General features: G+C 50.4%; 1 protein-coding gene across 4 annotated transcripts in view; it reads left to right on the top strand.

Moving 5' to 3' along the window:
- The window catches only part of LIMK2 (LIM domain kinase 2), a 67,396-nt gene that overhangs the window by 49,463 nt on the left and 4,065 nt on the right, over positions 1-13,868 (top strand). For 3 of the 4 annotated variants that reach the window (XM_023185451.2, XM_023185453.2, XM_023185452.2), the window contains 10 exons: positions 447-552; positions 908-1,104; positions 4,094-4,280; positions 5,128-5,214; positions 5,935-6,066; positions 6,305-6,361; positions 9,274-9,339; positions 10,634-10,808; positions 11,557-11,612; positions 13,267-13,424. In XM_023185451.2, the coding sequence (XP_023041219.1) occupies positions 447-552; positions 908-1,104; positions 4,094-4,280; positions 5,128-5,214; positions 5,935-6,066; positions 6,305-6,361; positions 9,274-9,339; positions 10,634-10,808; positions 11,557-11,612; positions 13,267-13,424 (1,221 nt within the window). The remainder of the gene's footprint in view (positions 1-446; positions 553-907; positions 1,105-4,093; positions 4,281-5,127; positions 5,215-5,934; positions 6,067-6,304; positions 6,362-9,273; positions 9,340-10,633; positions 10,809-11,556; positions 11,613-13,266; positions 13,425-13,868) is intronic. The other variant, XR_002725091.2, reaches the window with a different exon arrangement.

Genomic DNA, 13,868 nt, shown 5'->3' with positions numbered 1-13,868 from the left:
TGCTTGAGCCTGGGAGGCAGAGGTTGCAGTGAGCCCAGATCATGCCATTGCACTCCAGCCTGGATGACAGAGTAAGACACCATCTCAAAAAAAAAATTAAAAACAAAGTTAAAAAAAAAAAAGAAGCTATTACAGTGATCCAGGTAAGAGATGTGAATAACTACAATGATGGAAAGAAGGCAGAGTTCTTAGAGATGGGAGTAGGAGAGGGATGAGGGAACTCCAAATGGGGAAGATGATGTCCAAGTTTCTGGCTTAGGCCACAGGGTAAGTGACAATTCCCTTCACTGAGATGGGGCATCCTAGAAAAGGTGTTGCCTTTCCGTGTGGATATCCTGGGCCCTTTAGGGGCCACTGGTGGCCTGGGACCTTCCTTGCACAAGCAGAATTGGTCAGGCAGGTTTTTAGGACATCTTTACCCTGCCTCAACTCTTTGTCTGGCCCAGGGTCAACCGGATGCACATCAGTCCCAACAATCGCAATGCCATCCACCCTGGGGACCGCATCCTGGAGATCAATGGGACCCCGGTCCGCACACTTCGAGTGGAGGAGGTAGAGTGTGTGTCTAATCTGTCTTGTGAGGGTGGGACATGGAATAGATCCTCTGGGAAACCAGGCTATAACCTTTACCTTTTCCTACCCCTAGCCCATCTCTTTGTCTTAGCATTGAGCATGTAACCACTGGTGACCTATTACAGCTTAACAGGTTCCCAGGGTAGCAGGGATGGTTGACAGATGGGAGAGCTGACAGAATGCCAGGCAGAGGGCACTGTGAGGCCACTGACAGCTAGAGGCCACCATTAGCCAAGTTGAGCACTGGCCACACTGTGCCTGAGTCATCTGGGTTGGCCATGGGTGGCCTGGGGTGGGGCAGCCTGTGGGAGCTTTATACTGCTCTTGGCCACAGGTGGAGGATGCAATTAGCCAGACGAGCCAGACACTTCAGCTGTTGATTGAACATGACCCCGTCTCCCAACGCCTGGACCAGCTGCGGCTGGAGGCCCGGCTCACTCCTCACATGCAGAATGCCGGACACCCCCACACCCTCAGCACCCTGGACACCAAGGAGAATCTGGAGGGGACACTGAGGAGACGTTCCCTGAGGTGCCACCTCCCACCCTGGCTCTGTCCTGTCCCATGTCTGTCTCTCAGATGAGCTGAGCTGGCTTTCAGAAGCCTGAAGAGTTAGGAGAGGAACCAGCTGGCCAGGGACAGACTATGAGGATTGTGCTGACCCAGCTGCCCCTGTGGGGATCACAGTTTATAGCCAGAGCCTTTGCGGACCCAGCTGTCTGCCAGGTTTCCTTAGAAACCGGAGGGTCAGGCTCTGTACACTGAACTCCTAAGCTGGACAGGAGGTGGTGATGCTATACCCTGAAGAGCAGCATGACCTGTGGAGAAAGCATGGAGCTCAGAGCCTGGAGTAGGGGCACAGATAGGATTGAATAAATTGTGTAGAAAGACTTTGAAAACAATAAAGTAAAAGATGAATGAAAGTTTTTTAGACTTGAGGGACCAACAACCCCCAAACCCCAGATTCTGCCAGGTCCATGGAGAAGGAGCAGTTACCTTGAGTGTAAGCCCCAAGAAGGGAGACTTACAGAAAAGAAGTCAAGAGCACTGGCTCCCAGGCAGAAATACTGATACCCTACTGGGGTTTCAGGCTGAGCTCCTCCCTTCACAAATCACTTCATTTCTCTGAGCCTGTTTCTGCATCTGTGACATAAGATGGTAAGATAAAGGTGGCTGTCTCACCAATTATGTAAGGATTAAATGTGGAAAAGGACATAAAGTTGTATGGTGCTGTCATAGGGACAGCGTTCAGTAAATGTGACGCATTCTTAGTATCACTAAGAATCAGGTTCTTGGCCAGGCATGGCGGCTCATGCCTGTAATCCCAACACTCTGGGAGGCCTAGGTAGGAGGATCGCTTGAGCACAGGAGTTTGAGACCAGCCTGGGCAGCATAGTGAGACACTGTCTCTACCAAAAAAATATTGTTTTTAATTAGATGGGCAGGGCACTGTGGCTCACACCTGTAATCCCAGCACTTTGGGAGGCCAAGGCCAGAGGATTGCTTGAGGCCAGGAGTTCAAGAGCAGCCTGGGCAACATTCCTGTCTCTAGAAAGAATAAAAAAGTTAACTGGGCATGTTGGCGCATGCCTGTAATCCCAGCTATTCGAGAGGCTTAGGAGGAGGATTGCCTGAGCCCAGGAGTTCAAGGCTGCAGTGAGCCTTGATCACACCACTGTACTATAGCTTGGGCAACAGAGTGAGCCCCCCCCAAAAAAGGTAGTTTTTTTTGTTTTTGTTTTTGTTTTTTAATCCACTCTCCTCACCAAAGTTAGGGCCCTCTCAGCTGGCATGTGTTGGAAACAGTGCCCTCCCCTCAAATTGCTCCCCTCACTCCCACTGCCTCTTGGCCTTGATCAGTATGATGAAATTAGTGGGAGGCAGGGCAACATAGGGCAGAGAAGAGCTAGAAATTCATGACCTGGAAAAGGGAAGATTTGGGAGTGGCCAGATACCTGTAGAGCCACCATGCAGAGGAGGAGGGCAGCTAACCTTGTGTGCTGTAGTGGGCATGGTCAGCAGGAGGCAGAGCAAAAGAACAAGGGTAAGAAAACCTATAGGGCAGGACAAGCCAAGAGCCATCCAGCGTCAGTCCTCTCTGGGTAGCCCAAGTAAAGCAGGAGCATACCCCGGAGAGAAAGTTTACAGGGCTGTTCACCTGCAGTGCTGTGGACTTCAACCTTCTTGTCCCTCCTTCAGTAAGTGAAACTATAGTTACTGACCATGACTGTTATCTACCGCTTTTAAAAATGTAAACATAGTGACTTTATTGCTATAAAAATCATATATGCTTGTCATCTTAAAATTCAGGAAACATGGACAGGTACAAAGATGTGCAAAATATCATCCAAAATCCCATTTGCTGGCCAGGCATGGTGGCTCACGCCTGTAATCCCAGCACTTTGGGAGGCCGAGGCGGGTGGATCACAAGGTGAGGAGTTTGAGACTAGTCTGGCCAATATGGTGAAACCCCATCTCTACTAAAAATACAAAAATTAGGGCCAGGTGCTGTGGCTCACGCCTGTAATCCCAGCACTTAGGGAGGCCAAGACAGGTGGATTGTGAGGTCAGGAGTTCAAGACCAACCTGGCCAACATGGTGAAACCCCATCTCTATTTAAAAAAATACAAAAAGTATTCGGGCGTGGTGGCACGTGCCTGTAATCCCAGCTACCTGGGAGGCTGAGGCAGGAGAATCGCTTGAACCTGGGAGGCAGAGGTTGCAGTGAGTGGAGATCCCACCATTGCACTTCAGCCTGGGCGACAGAGCGAGACTCTGTCAAAAAAAAAAATTAGCCAGGCGTGGTGGTGTGCACCTGTAGTCTCAGCTACTTGGGAGGCTGAGGCAGGAGAATTGCTTGAACCTGGGAGATGGAGGTTGCAGTGAGCCGAGATCGTGCCATTGCACTCCAGCCTGGGCAACAGAGCAAGACTCTGTCTCAAAAATAATAATAATAACTAGCCGAGCCTGGTGGCACATGCCTGTAGTCCCAGTTACTCAGGAGGCTGGGGCACAAGACTCATGTGAACCAGGGAGACAGAGGTTGCAGTGAGCCAAGATCACACCACTGCACTCCATCCTGGTTGACAGAGTGAGATGCTGTCTCAAAAAAAAAAAAAAAAATCCCATCTGCTCATTTTTTGGATATTAGTATAACTATCACTCTAAACCAGTTAGTACCTTAAATCAAGCAAATACGGGAAATGGTGAATTACCATCTACAGTCCTGTCATATATGTCATATACTGAGCATTATAAGCTAGTAGAATCTAGTTAATTGTTCTATGTGTGATGTACGCAGAGTTCCCATTTTGAATGTGTTTTTACTATGCTTAAATAAATGACTGATGTCAGCAACCCCAAAATGATACATCTGATGTAAGAGCCCCTGTTCCCCGATAATAACATCTAAACTATAGACATTGGAATGAACAGGTGCCCCTAAGGTTCCTTCCTCCAGGGTTTCTTGGCCAGTCTCTGAGGACTACGCATCCCTACCCCCATCTTTCCTCATCTTCAGGCGCAGTAACAGCATCTCCAGGTCCCCTGGCCCCAGCTCCCCAAAGGAGCCCCTGCTGTTCAGCCGTGACATCAGCCGCTCAGAATCCCTTCGTTGTTCCAGCAGCTATTCACAGCAGATCTTCCGGCCCTGTGACCTAATCCACGGGGAGGTCCTGGGGAAGGGCTTCTTTGGGCAGGCTATCAAGGTGAGCGCAGGTAGCAAATACTTTGCTCTTCTGCCCCCAGTCCCTCTCTCAATATCTTTCGGGGATTTCTCATCACTTGGCCCCACCCCACACCCCCTGCAGGACGCCAGGCCTCCTTCCTGGCTTTGGGTGATGGTGTGAGAGGCTTCACCCCTACCCAGGCCACCTAAGGTCAGTGTTACTGTTACAGTGAGCTTGTGGACCTAGAGATCCAGGTTTGGTTGAGCTGTGCCCGTGGCCCTCCTGCCTCCAGTCAGTGGGTGTCTGTTAGGTGCCCACAGACCTCAGTACCGGGCATGCTACAAGGAGCACACAGGGGAATGGCTCCTGCCTCCCTGGTGAACAGTCTCAGGGACTAACCTCTCTCTTTCTCTCCTCCTCCTCCTCCTCTGCTGAGAACTGGGAGGGGGGGTCAGGTAAGCCATGTGTCTCAGCTTGCAGGGGCAGCAGGGCTGGAGAGCTCACCCCTGACCCACCCAGCTCCCTGGTGCATGTCTTTGGCACTGACCTTCCTGCCCCCAGACTTCTGTTCACTCAAGAGACTCACTCCTATGCCAAATGACCAGAGCCCTGCTTGGCTTGGCAGCGTCCCCTCCTGCCTCCTTCCCCACTTCCCTTTTCTGGGTTCTTGCCTCTCCTCCGTGCATGCCCACCTCTCCAGAAAAGAGGGTATGCTTCCATCTGAGTCCCACGTTGCTCCACGCTGCATCTTCCACACATGAACTCTGTCAGTCTGACCCGGCTCAGTGTGCCCTCCAAGGGATGGGATGGTCAGCTGCATAGATTTTCTCAAACAGTTCTCCAGAACTTCTGGTCTCAGCACCGTTAACAGTCACCCTCCCTGTAGGTGACACACAAAGCCACGGGCAAAGTGATGGTCATGAAAGAGTTAATTCGATGTGATGAGGAGACCCAGAAAACTTTTCTGACTGAGGTAAGAAGATGGAGGGGGCCCAGGAGGTTGGTGTCACCACTGGAAGAGAGAAGACCTTACAAATAATGGCTTCAAGAGGAAATACAGTTCGGAATCACTGTCTTAAAAACTAAGCAGAAAAGAGCCCTAGAGGAATATCCCACTCCCTCTAAATTACAGCATAATTATTTGTTCAATGAACACTTACTAAAAGCAACACAAAGAGGATACAAGGGATGCAGTAACAAAAGATACATGGTTCAGAGAAGCTCTCAGGTTATGAGGATGATGGACATGAAAATACCAATTTAGTACAACTCGATGTTATAATCCTTACCTGAATACACTGCTAAGGGAACCTGGAGGGGGAGCTCCCTGAGCACTCACACTCCTTGGGCATTTACAGTTTTCACCACCCCTCCCAAGTTACTTCATGGAGCAACGTCAGTTGGGGACACCTGTGGTCCCGGTACTGCCCTCCAAGCTACTTGGCCACTCCCACCCCAGTTCCCCCAGTGCAGTTCCTAGAAAGGCAGGATCCCAAGGGTAAGATCTGTGAAGCCATCTCCATCTATATGGTGGTGGTCTTCCCTCATCCTGATCTTAGTGCCCTGTCATATCACAAGAGAGGCGGGAGGAGATACAGGTGGTAACACTTGTCAAGCTGATTCCCCGGAGGGAAGGGGTAAGGAAGACATAGAAGTTAACAGCCAGCTTTCCTTGGCTTCCCCCGACCCCCAGGTGAAAGTGATGCGCAGCCTGGACCACCCCAATGTGCTCAAGTTCATTGGTGTGCTGTACAAGGATAAGAAGCTGAACCTGCTGACAGAGTACATTGAGGGGGGCACGCTGAAGGACTTCCTGCGCAATATGGTGAGTACACCACCCCATAGTCTCCAGGAGCCTTGGTGTGTTGTCAGACACCTATGCTATCACTATCCTGGGAGCTTAAAGGCCAGAGGGGCCCTGCTGTGCCCCTAAAGGACCATGCTGGGTGGGACTGAGCATAGACAAGGAGGCTTCACTAGGAGACCAGATTGACCCATAGGGCCTGGACCACGAGTGGGATAGGGCTCAACAACCTCTGACAATCATTTCCCCCATTCTGCAGGATCCGTTCCCCTGGCAGCAGAAGGTCAGGTTTGCCAAAGGAATTGCCTCCGGAATGGTGAGTCCCACCAACAAACCTGCCAGCAAGGTGAGAGTAGAGAGAGATGTGAGAATTGTGGGCTTCACTGGAAGGTAGAGACCCCTTCCTGTGCCACTTGTGTGGGCTGGATCAGCAGCTATTCATTGAGTTTGTCTCTGCCACTGAAACTGGCCCCAGCTAACTGTTCTCAGCTTACAGCCCTATTCTCAAAGAATTACACATCTCTAAGGGCAAACAGGGCACAGACAAGGCAAACTGGAGAGGCAACTGTAGCCTGAGATGGCCCGGGCTTGCTGTCACGGGTGTTCAGGTGCTGAGAGCCCCCTGGACCAAGTAGAGCACCTCACTGCCTAGGAAACCAATGAAGGGGAAATGAGTTCTAGTGGAGCCCTGAAGGATCAGAATTGGATAAAGTTCTATTGGCAGAGAGGCTCCAAGATTGAAGTGACAGGAGCAAAGACCTGGGAGGAAAGAGGAGAAAATCATCTATTTTACCTGGAAACAAATGATTCCAAGCATAGAAATATAACAGCTGACAAGTACTGAGTGCCCTCTGTATACTAGGCACTGAGCTGAGGGATTAACGTGCATGCGCATGTTTATTCCTCATAACAACCTTGGTTTCCAGATAAGCTGGACTGGAAAGGGACAGAGCTGGGATCCTGGGCTCATCAGTCTGGTTGCCAAACCTGAGACTTTAGCCACTGCCCTTCACATGGGGGTCCACAAAGATAGTAGTCTGGAACAGTTTAGGGGTACGTTAGGGTTGCTGTGTTTTAAGCTAAGGAGTTCTGGACTATATTTAGGAGACAGATGTAAAAGAGTTTTTTGGTTGACTGGCTTTTTGGGTTTTTTGGGGGGTTTTGTTTTTTCCTGTTTCTGGGGCTTGAATCAGGAAGGGTGTTTTTTTGTTGTTGTTTTGAGACAGGATCTTGCTCTGTTGCCCAGGTTGGAGTGCAGTGGCATGATCATGGCTCACTACAACCTCGACCTCCTGGGCTCAAGCAATCCTCCTGCCTTAGCCTCCCAAGTAGCTGGGACTAGAGGTGTGTACCACCACACCTAATTTTTTGAATTTTTTTTTTTTTTGTAGAGATAGGTTCTCACTTTGTCGCCCAGGCTAATCTCAAACTCCTGGGCTCAAGCATTCCTCCTGCCTCAGCCTCCCAAAGTGTTGGGATTACAGTTGTGAGCCACCGTGCCTGGCAGGAAAAGATTTTTAAGCAAGAAAGCTTAAGAGTTGTAGTTTTTCCAAAATGAGTCTGGGCAGGCACAGTGGCTCATGCCTGTAATCCCAGCACTTTTTTGGGAGGCCAAGGTGAGTGAATCACTTGAGGTCAGGAGTTTGAGACCAGCCTGGCCAACATGATGAAACCCTGTTTCTACTAAAGAAGAAAATACAAAAATTAGCTGGGCGTGGTGGTGCACGCCTATAGTCCCAGCTACTCAGGAGGCCGAGGCAGGAGAATAGCTTGAACCTGAGAGGCGGAAGTTGCAGTGAGCCAAGATCACACCACTGCATTCCAGCCTGGGTGACAGAGCGAGACTTCATCTCAAAAAAAAAAAAAAAAAAAAAAAAGAGTCTGATGTGGTTAGTAGGTTGAGGTGGAATGTGGAGGGTCCAGGGAATGAAGACCTGCAAAGGGGGCTAATGACACATTTCAGATTTCTGAATTAAGGTAGTGGCTGTGGGGACAGGAGCCGGGGAGGCAGGGTGGAGTCAGAATGGAGAGACTAGTTGGCAGTGAGGGAACAAGAGGAGGAGGAGGAGGAGTTAAGAGTGGCTTGAGGTGTCACTTATCAGACATTTTGGGGGATGGGGGATGGCACTGATGGTTGAGGAACCGGTTTGGGAAGAGCTACATTGATGCCTGCTGTTCTGTGCTAGCAGAACCCATCAGCATCTTCTGGGCAGGAAACTGGCTCCATGAGACTAGAGCTTAGGGAGAGGCTGCTAGTCACCTAATCTGCAGAGAAGGGGCAGCTGGAGCTGTGGGACAGAAGAGGCATCCATGTGGCTGGTGGGGGTGTCTCAGCTTGTGAAGAGGAGATGGCTTTGAGCAGGGTTGACATTGAAAAGGCTGGAAGAAAAAAACACACACACAAGAGTCTCAGGAGCAGGTAGCATAAGAAAGGTGTAGACAGTCTTTGAGGAGCACTTCCTCAGGCAGGCAAGCAGGCAGGTCATGAGCTATAGTGATTCAGGAAGAGCTTCCTGGATGTGTGAGCAGCTCCAGGAGCCTAAGGGATGAAAGCAGTATTGCATGGGGCTGGAGAGCAGAGAGTGGCTCCTTCTATATTTGCAAGGGAAGGGAAGGAGAAAGGAAGTTGCTCCTGAGAGTGACAAGAACCAGTGGTGGAGGCCTGGAGAGGGGACATAACAAACAAATTTGTTTACAAACATTTTAATAGGAAGGGGGAGAGCTTAAAGTTGAGACAGTTGGGGAAGGTGGAGTCTTAGGGGAAGTCAGTGTCTGAAAGACAGAGCTAGCTAGAGCAAGAAGTCACTTCTCTGTTGCAGGCAGGAAGGATTCAAAGTGGCTCAGGCCAGAGATCGGGAGAGTGGGGAGGAGGGAGCAGCCTGGATCTGGGTAAAATGGGTAGAGGTGGAGGGACTGCTGCAACGTCAAGGGTTCTGTAAAGTTGGGGACAAGGACAGAGCAGTGAGGGCTTTGGCCAGTCACTGTGTTAGTGATTGGTGAACCAAAGGATGGGCAGGAGATGGCAGCAGAGAAGCAGAGGAAGCCGAGGCTTCCTGTTAGTGTTGGAACAAGGGAGTAGCCACAGGAGGCCCTGGCCCTGTTGTCCAGGTTGGGTTCTGAAGCTGGGTGGGCATGGCCTGGTAGGAGAGCCTCTGTGGCCCCCAGTTCCAGAATCAGGGTTTAGTTGATTTGCCGGTCCTTTAGCCTCAGCTCATGCTTCTGTTCCAGGCCTATTTGCACTCTATGTGTATCATCCACCGGGATCTGAACTCTCACAACTGCCTCATCAAGTTGGTATGTCCCACTGCTCTGGGCCTGGCCTCCAGGGTCCTATCCTTCCTGGCTTCCTTGTCACAAAGGAGGCTGACTTGTCCCCTCTGGCTAGAGGGCAGAGGTGTTGCGTAGGAGCTCCTATCCTGCTTCTTCCAATGCCCTTCTCTGTCTTCTGGGAGCTCCCAGACACACACAGACATAATTTCACCTTCTCTCATTAGCAACCTTTGAAATCATTCAGAAATTTGTTGACTATATGTAGAGCCCTGTCGTTTTACCTGCTTTTGCCCCATAATAGTCTTGTAAAGCAGATTATTGCTGACCCCATTTTACAGTGGTGGCACTTGAAGCCTCAGCCTGAGGCCACCGAGCTAGTAAATTTTCAGGGACCAGTTTGAGACTAGCATTCCTCCCACTGTCCCTCAGCTGTGGTGGTTTCAGTGTTGTTTGTCTTATTGACTTGCTGTCTGACTTCCTGGGTGTCTACCAGCTGGCCCTGGCTCTGCCCTCTAGACCCACACCACGCAATCTTCATTCCTTTCCCACATGACTGCCCTGTAGCCATTCAAAGAGCTTGTCTCCCCCAAGTCTCCCCACCTACTGCCTCCTCCTTGCCTTTTTCTGTCTTATCCTGGTTCTAGCCACTGCCTGAAATCTTTTTAGGAATAAGGCTGGACGGGGAAAACAAAAGCAACCCCCTGTCCCACCTCCGAGTTCCACTCTCCAAGTCCCTGAACCTCACCTCCAGGGCTCTAGTGGCTCTGCCATGAACCCCACTGTGGGCTAGGAATCTGCTGTGCTCAGATACCAGACCCTCAGAAACAAATGCATTTTCTGTTTTGTTTTGTTTTGTTTTTTAGATGGAGTCTCATTCTCTTTCCCAGGCTGGAGTTCAGTAGCGCGATCTTGGCTTACTGTAACCTCCACCTCCTGGGTTCTAGTGATTCTTCTGCTTCAGCCTCCCAAGCAGTTAGGACTACAGGCGTGTGCCACCATGCCCAGCTAATTTTTTTTTTTTTTTTTTTTTTTTTTTGTATTTTTACTAGAGACGGGGTTTCACCAGTTGGCCAGGCTGGTCTTGAACAACTGACCTCAGGTGATTCACCCGCCTTGGCCTCCCAAAGTTCTGGGATTACAGGCGTAAGCCACCGCACCCGGCCTGGGTGTATCTATTTGATAGAGCTTTCTGCTCTGATTCTCCCTTGCTGTACACCTTTTCTCCCCTTCTCAGTGGCTTCTCTTGCCTATACCTCCTCCCCAGGGCCAGGTTTGAGAACATCCCCATGAAGTCCTCACCTTGCTTTTATCCTACCAGGACAAGACTGTGGTGGTGGCAGACTTTGGGCTGTCACGGCTCATAGTGGAAGAGAGGAAAAGGCCCCCCATGGAGAAGGCCACCACCAAGAAACGCACCTTGCGCAAGAACGACCGCAAGAAGCGCTACACAGTGGTGGGAAACCCCTACTGGATGGCCCCTGAGATGCTGAATGGTGAGTCCTGAAGCCCTGGAGGGGACACCTGCAGAGGGAGGACAGATGCTGCCCTTGCATCAGAGCCCTAGGAACTCCAGGGGAGGCCTGTGAAGTGTAGGACCAGATACCCAGAGCTGAGGATATTTTCCCCTTGCCAGGAGGGGCCTCACGAATTAGCTCCCTGAGCTTAGGGGGCTGGGAACTGATCAGTGTCCCATCCTTGGGGATAAGGTGAAGTCTGACTGTGGCATTTGTGCCTCAGGGATTGCTGAGAGCTCAGGCTATTGTCCCAGCTTTAGCCTTCTCTCTCCTTGGTGAGAACTGAAGTGTGGTGCCCTCTGGTGGATAATGCTCAAACCAACCAGAGATGCTGGTTGGCATTCTTGAAATCAGGGTTGTGAGACCTCAGAAATGGTCTGAATACAATCCATTTTGGAGTCTGAGGCCCAGAGAAATTCAGTGAATTGCCTAGGAGCACACAGCTGGCTAATGGCAGAGCCTGGATGAATCCTAGTCTGGTTCTTTTCCACTTTAACATGCAGTTTCATCCTAGGCAGTGTTATGTTATAAGGGCTCTCCAAGGCAGGTCACCTAGAGCTGAGGAAGGACTATTTTCAGATGGTGTCTGTGCAGGACAGCCTGTGGGGCATCCCTGCAGAACCTATTCTAGCCCTGGTTCTTAGCTGTGGCTTAGATTGACCCTAGACCCAGTGCAGAGCAGGTAAGGGATGTAAACTTAACAGCATGCTCTCCTGTGTTCCCCAAGGAAAGAGCTATGATGAGACGGTGGATATCTTCTCCTTTGGGATCGTTCTCTGTGAGGTGAGCTCTGGCACCAAGGCCATGCCTGAGGCAGCAGGCCTAGCAGCTCTGCCTTCCCTCAGAACTGGGGCTTCTCCTCCTAGGGATGACTAGCTTGACTAAAATCAACATGGATGTAGGGTTTTATGGTTTATAACGCATCTGCACATCTTTGCCACATTTGTGTTTCATTGGTCCTAAGAGGAGAACTGGCAGGGTTTTTTTGTTTTAGATGGAGTCTCGCTTTGTTGCCCAGGCTGGAGTGCAGTGGCACAATCTGGGCTCACTACAAACTCCGCCTTCTGGGTTCAAGTGATTCTCCTGCCTCAACCTCCCAAGTAGCTGGGACTACAGGCACATACCACCATGCCTGGCTAATTTTTGTATTTTTAGTAGAGACAGGGTTTCACCATGTTGGCCAGGCTGGGCTTAACTCCGGACCTCAGGTGATCCACCCGCCTCGGCCTCTCAAAGGGCTGGAATTATAAGCGTGAACTACTGCGCCCGGCCAGGTTTTTTTTTGTTGTTGTTGTTTTAGTTGAGGAAACTGAGGCTCAGAAGAGGACAGTGGCTTACACATGGTCAATAAGGGGTAGGTGAGACTCAGAATTCCAGAAGGAAGGGCAAGAGACTGTTCATGTGGCTGTCCAGCTAGTTCTTGGGCCAAATATAGCCCTTCTCAGTTCCCTTCAAGTAGAAGTAGCCACGCTAGGAAGTGCCAGCCCTGTGCTAGGTACCACGTGGACAGAGTGAGGAATCGTGGGAAATTTCCTACCTTTAGGAGTTTAGTCAGGTGACAGCTTATCTCAGCATATCTCAAAGACTCAAACACACACACATTCAAAGCCTTACTGTAATTCCTAGAAAGTTGTGATGGGTAGAGGAGAAGAGAGACAAGGAATGATTAGGATAATGAAGGAAAATTTCTTTGTTTTTTGTTTTTGAGACGGAGTCTCACTCTGTCGCCCAGACTGGAGTGCACAGGTGCGATCTTGGCTCACTGCAACCTCCGCCTCCCAGGTTCAAGTGATTCTCCTGCCTTAGCCTCCCAAGTAGCTGGGACTACAGGTGCGTGCCACCGTGCCCGGCTAATTTTTGTATTTTTAGTAGAGACAGGGTTTCGCCATGTTGGCCAGGCTGGTCTCAAACGCCTGACCTTAGGTGATCCACCCACCTCAGCCTCCCAAAGTGCTGGGATTACAGGCGTGAGCCACTGCACCTGGCCATGAAGGAAGATTTTTTTTTAAATTGTTTTCTTTAATATTAATTGAGCACCTGTGTACAGAGCACTAGGCTGGTGCTAAAGGGTTTCAGACATGAATCAGATCCAGCACCTCACAGAGCCTTCACTCTGGCAGACACACAGCCACAAGGAGACACAGACAAGGCAGCGTGGGATGAGTGGAAGTTGCTAGCTTCCAGATGCCGATTTGGAACACTTGGCTTCTGCAGTGAAGCCCCTTCTCAGTCCTCTTCAGTAACCCAACTCTCAGTGGATCCAGGTCTGGATTATAAGATTTGGAGAGATGACAGGGGATTGAGGAGAGCTCTCTAACCTGTTTTACCACCTCCTCTTCTGCCCATCCTTCCTGTCCACGTCCCAGCATCCCTTTCCCTTGCCATGTATCTGTGGCCTCTGTAGTCCTTCGTAAACAGCTGTCTTCTTACCCTACAGATCATTGGGCAGGTGTATGCAGATCCTGACTGCCTTCCCCGAACACTGGACTTTGGCCTCAACGTAAAGCTTTTCTGGGAGAAGTTTGTTCCCACAGATTGTCCCCCAGCCTTCTTCCCGCTGGCCGCTATCTGCTGCAGACTAGAGCCTGAGAGCAGGTTGGTATCCTGCCTCTTTCTCCCAGATCGCAGGGTCCTAGAATGTTTGCCTAAGTCTAAGACCACCCCTGAGCCCTTCGTAAGCACAGGGGTGAGAGAAGCCTTCAGGTCAAGAATGTGGCTGTCAACCCATGAGCCATCTGACAACTCATATGTACAGGATGGAGAAGAGAGAGGTAAAGTCATAGCAGCAAGTAAGCTGGATAGGACACAGACACACAGCCTTAAAAGAAAGTTTATGGCTGGGTATGGTGGCTCACGCCTATAATCCCAGCACTTTGGGAGGCTGAGGCGGGCAGATCATGAGGTCAGGAGATCGAGACCATCCTGGCTAACATGGTGAAACCCCGTCTCTACTAAAAATACAAAAAAAAAAAATTAGCCAGGCGTGGTGGCGGGTGCCTGTAGTCCCAGCTACTCAGGAGGCTGAGGCAGGAGAATGGC

This window comes from Piliocolobus tephrosceles, chromosome 19 (assembly GCF_002776525.5).
Source record: "Piliocolobus tephrosceles isolate RC106 chromosome 19, ASM277652v3, whole genome shotgun sequence".
Lineage (NCBI taxonomy): Eukaryota > Metazoa > Chordata > Mammalia > Primates > Cercopithecidae > Piliocolobus > Piliocolobus tephrosceles.
The sequence above is the reverse complement of the archived record's forward strand: the minus strand, read 5'-3'. Positions and strand labels throughout refer to the sequence as shown.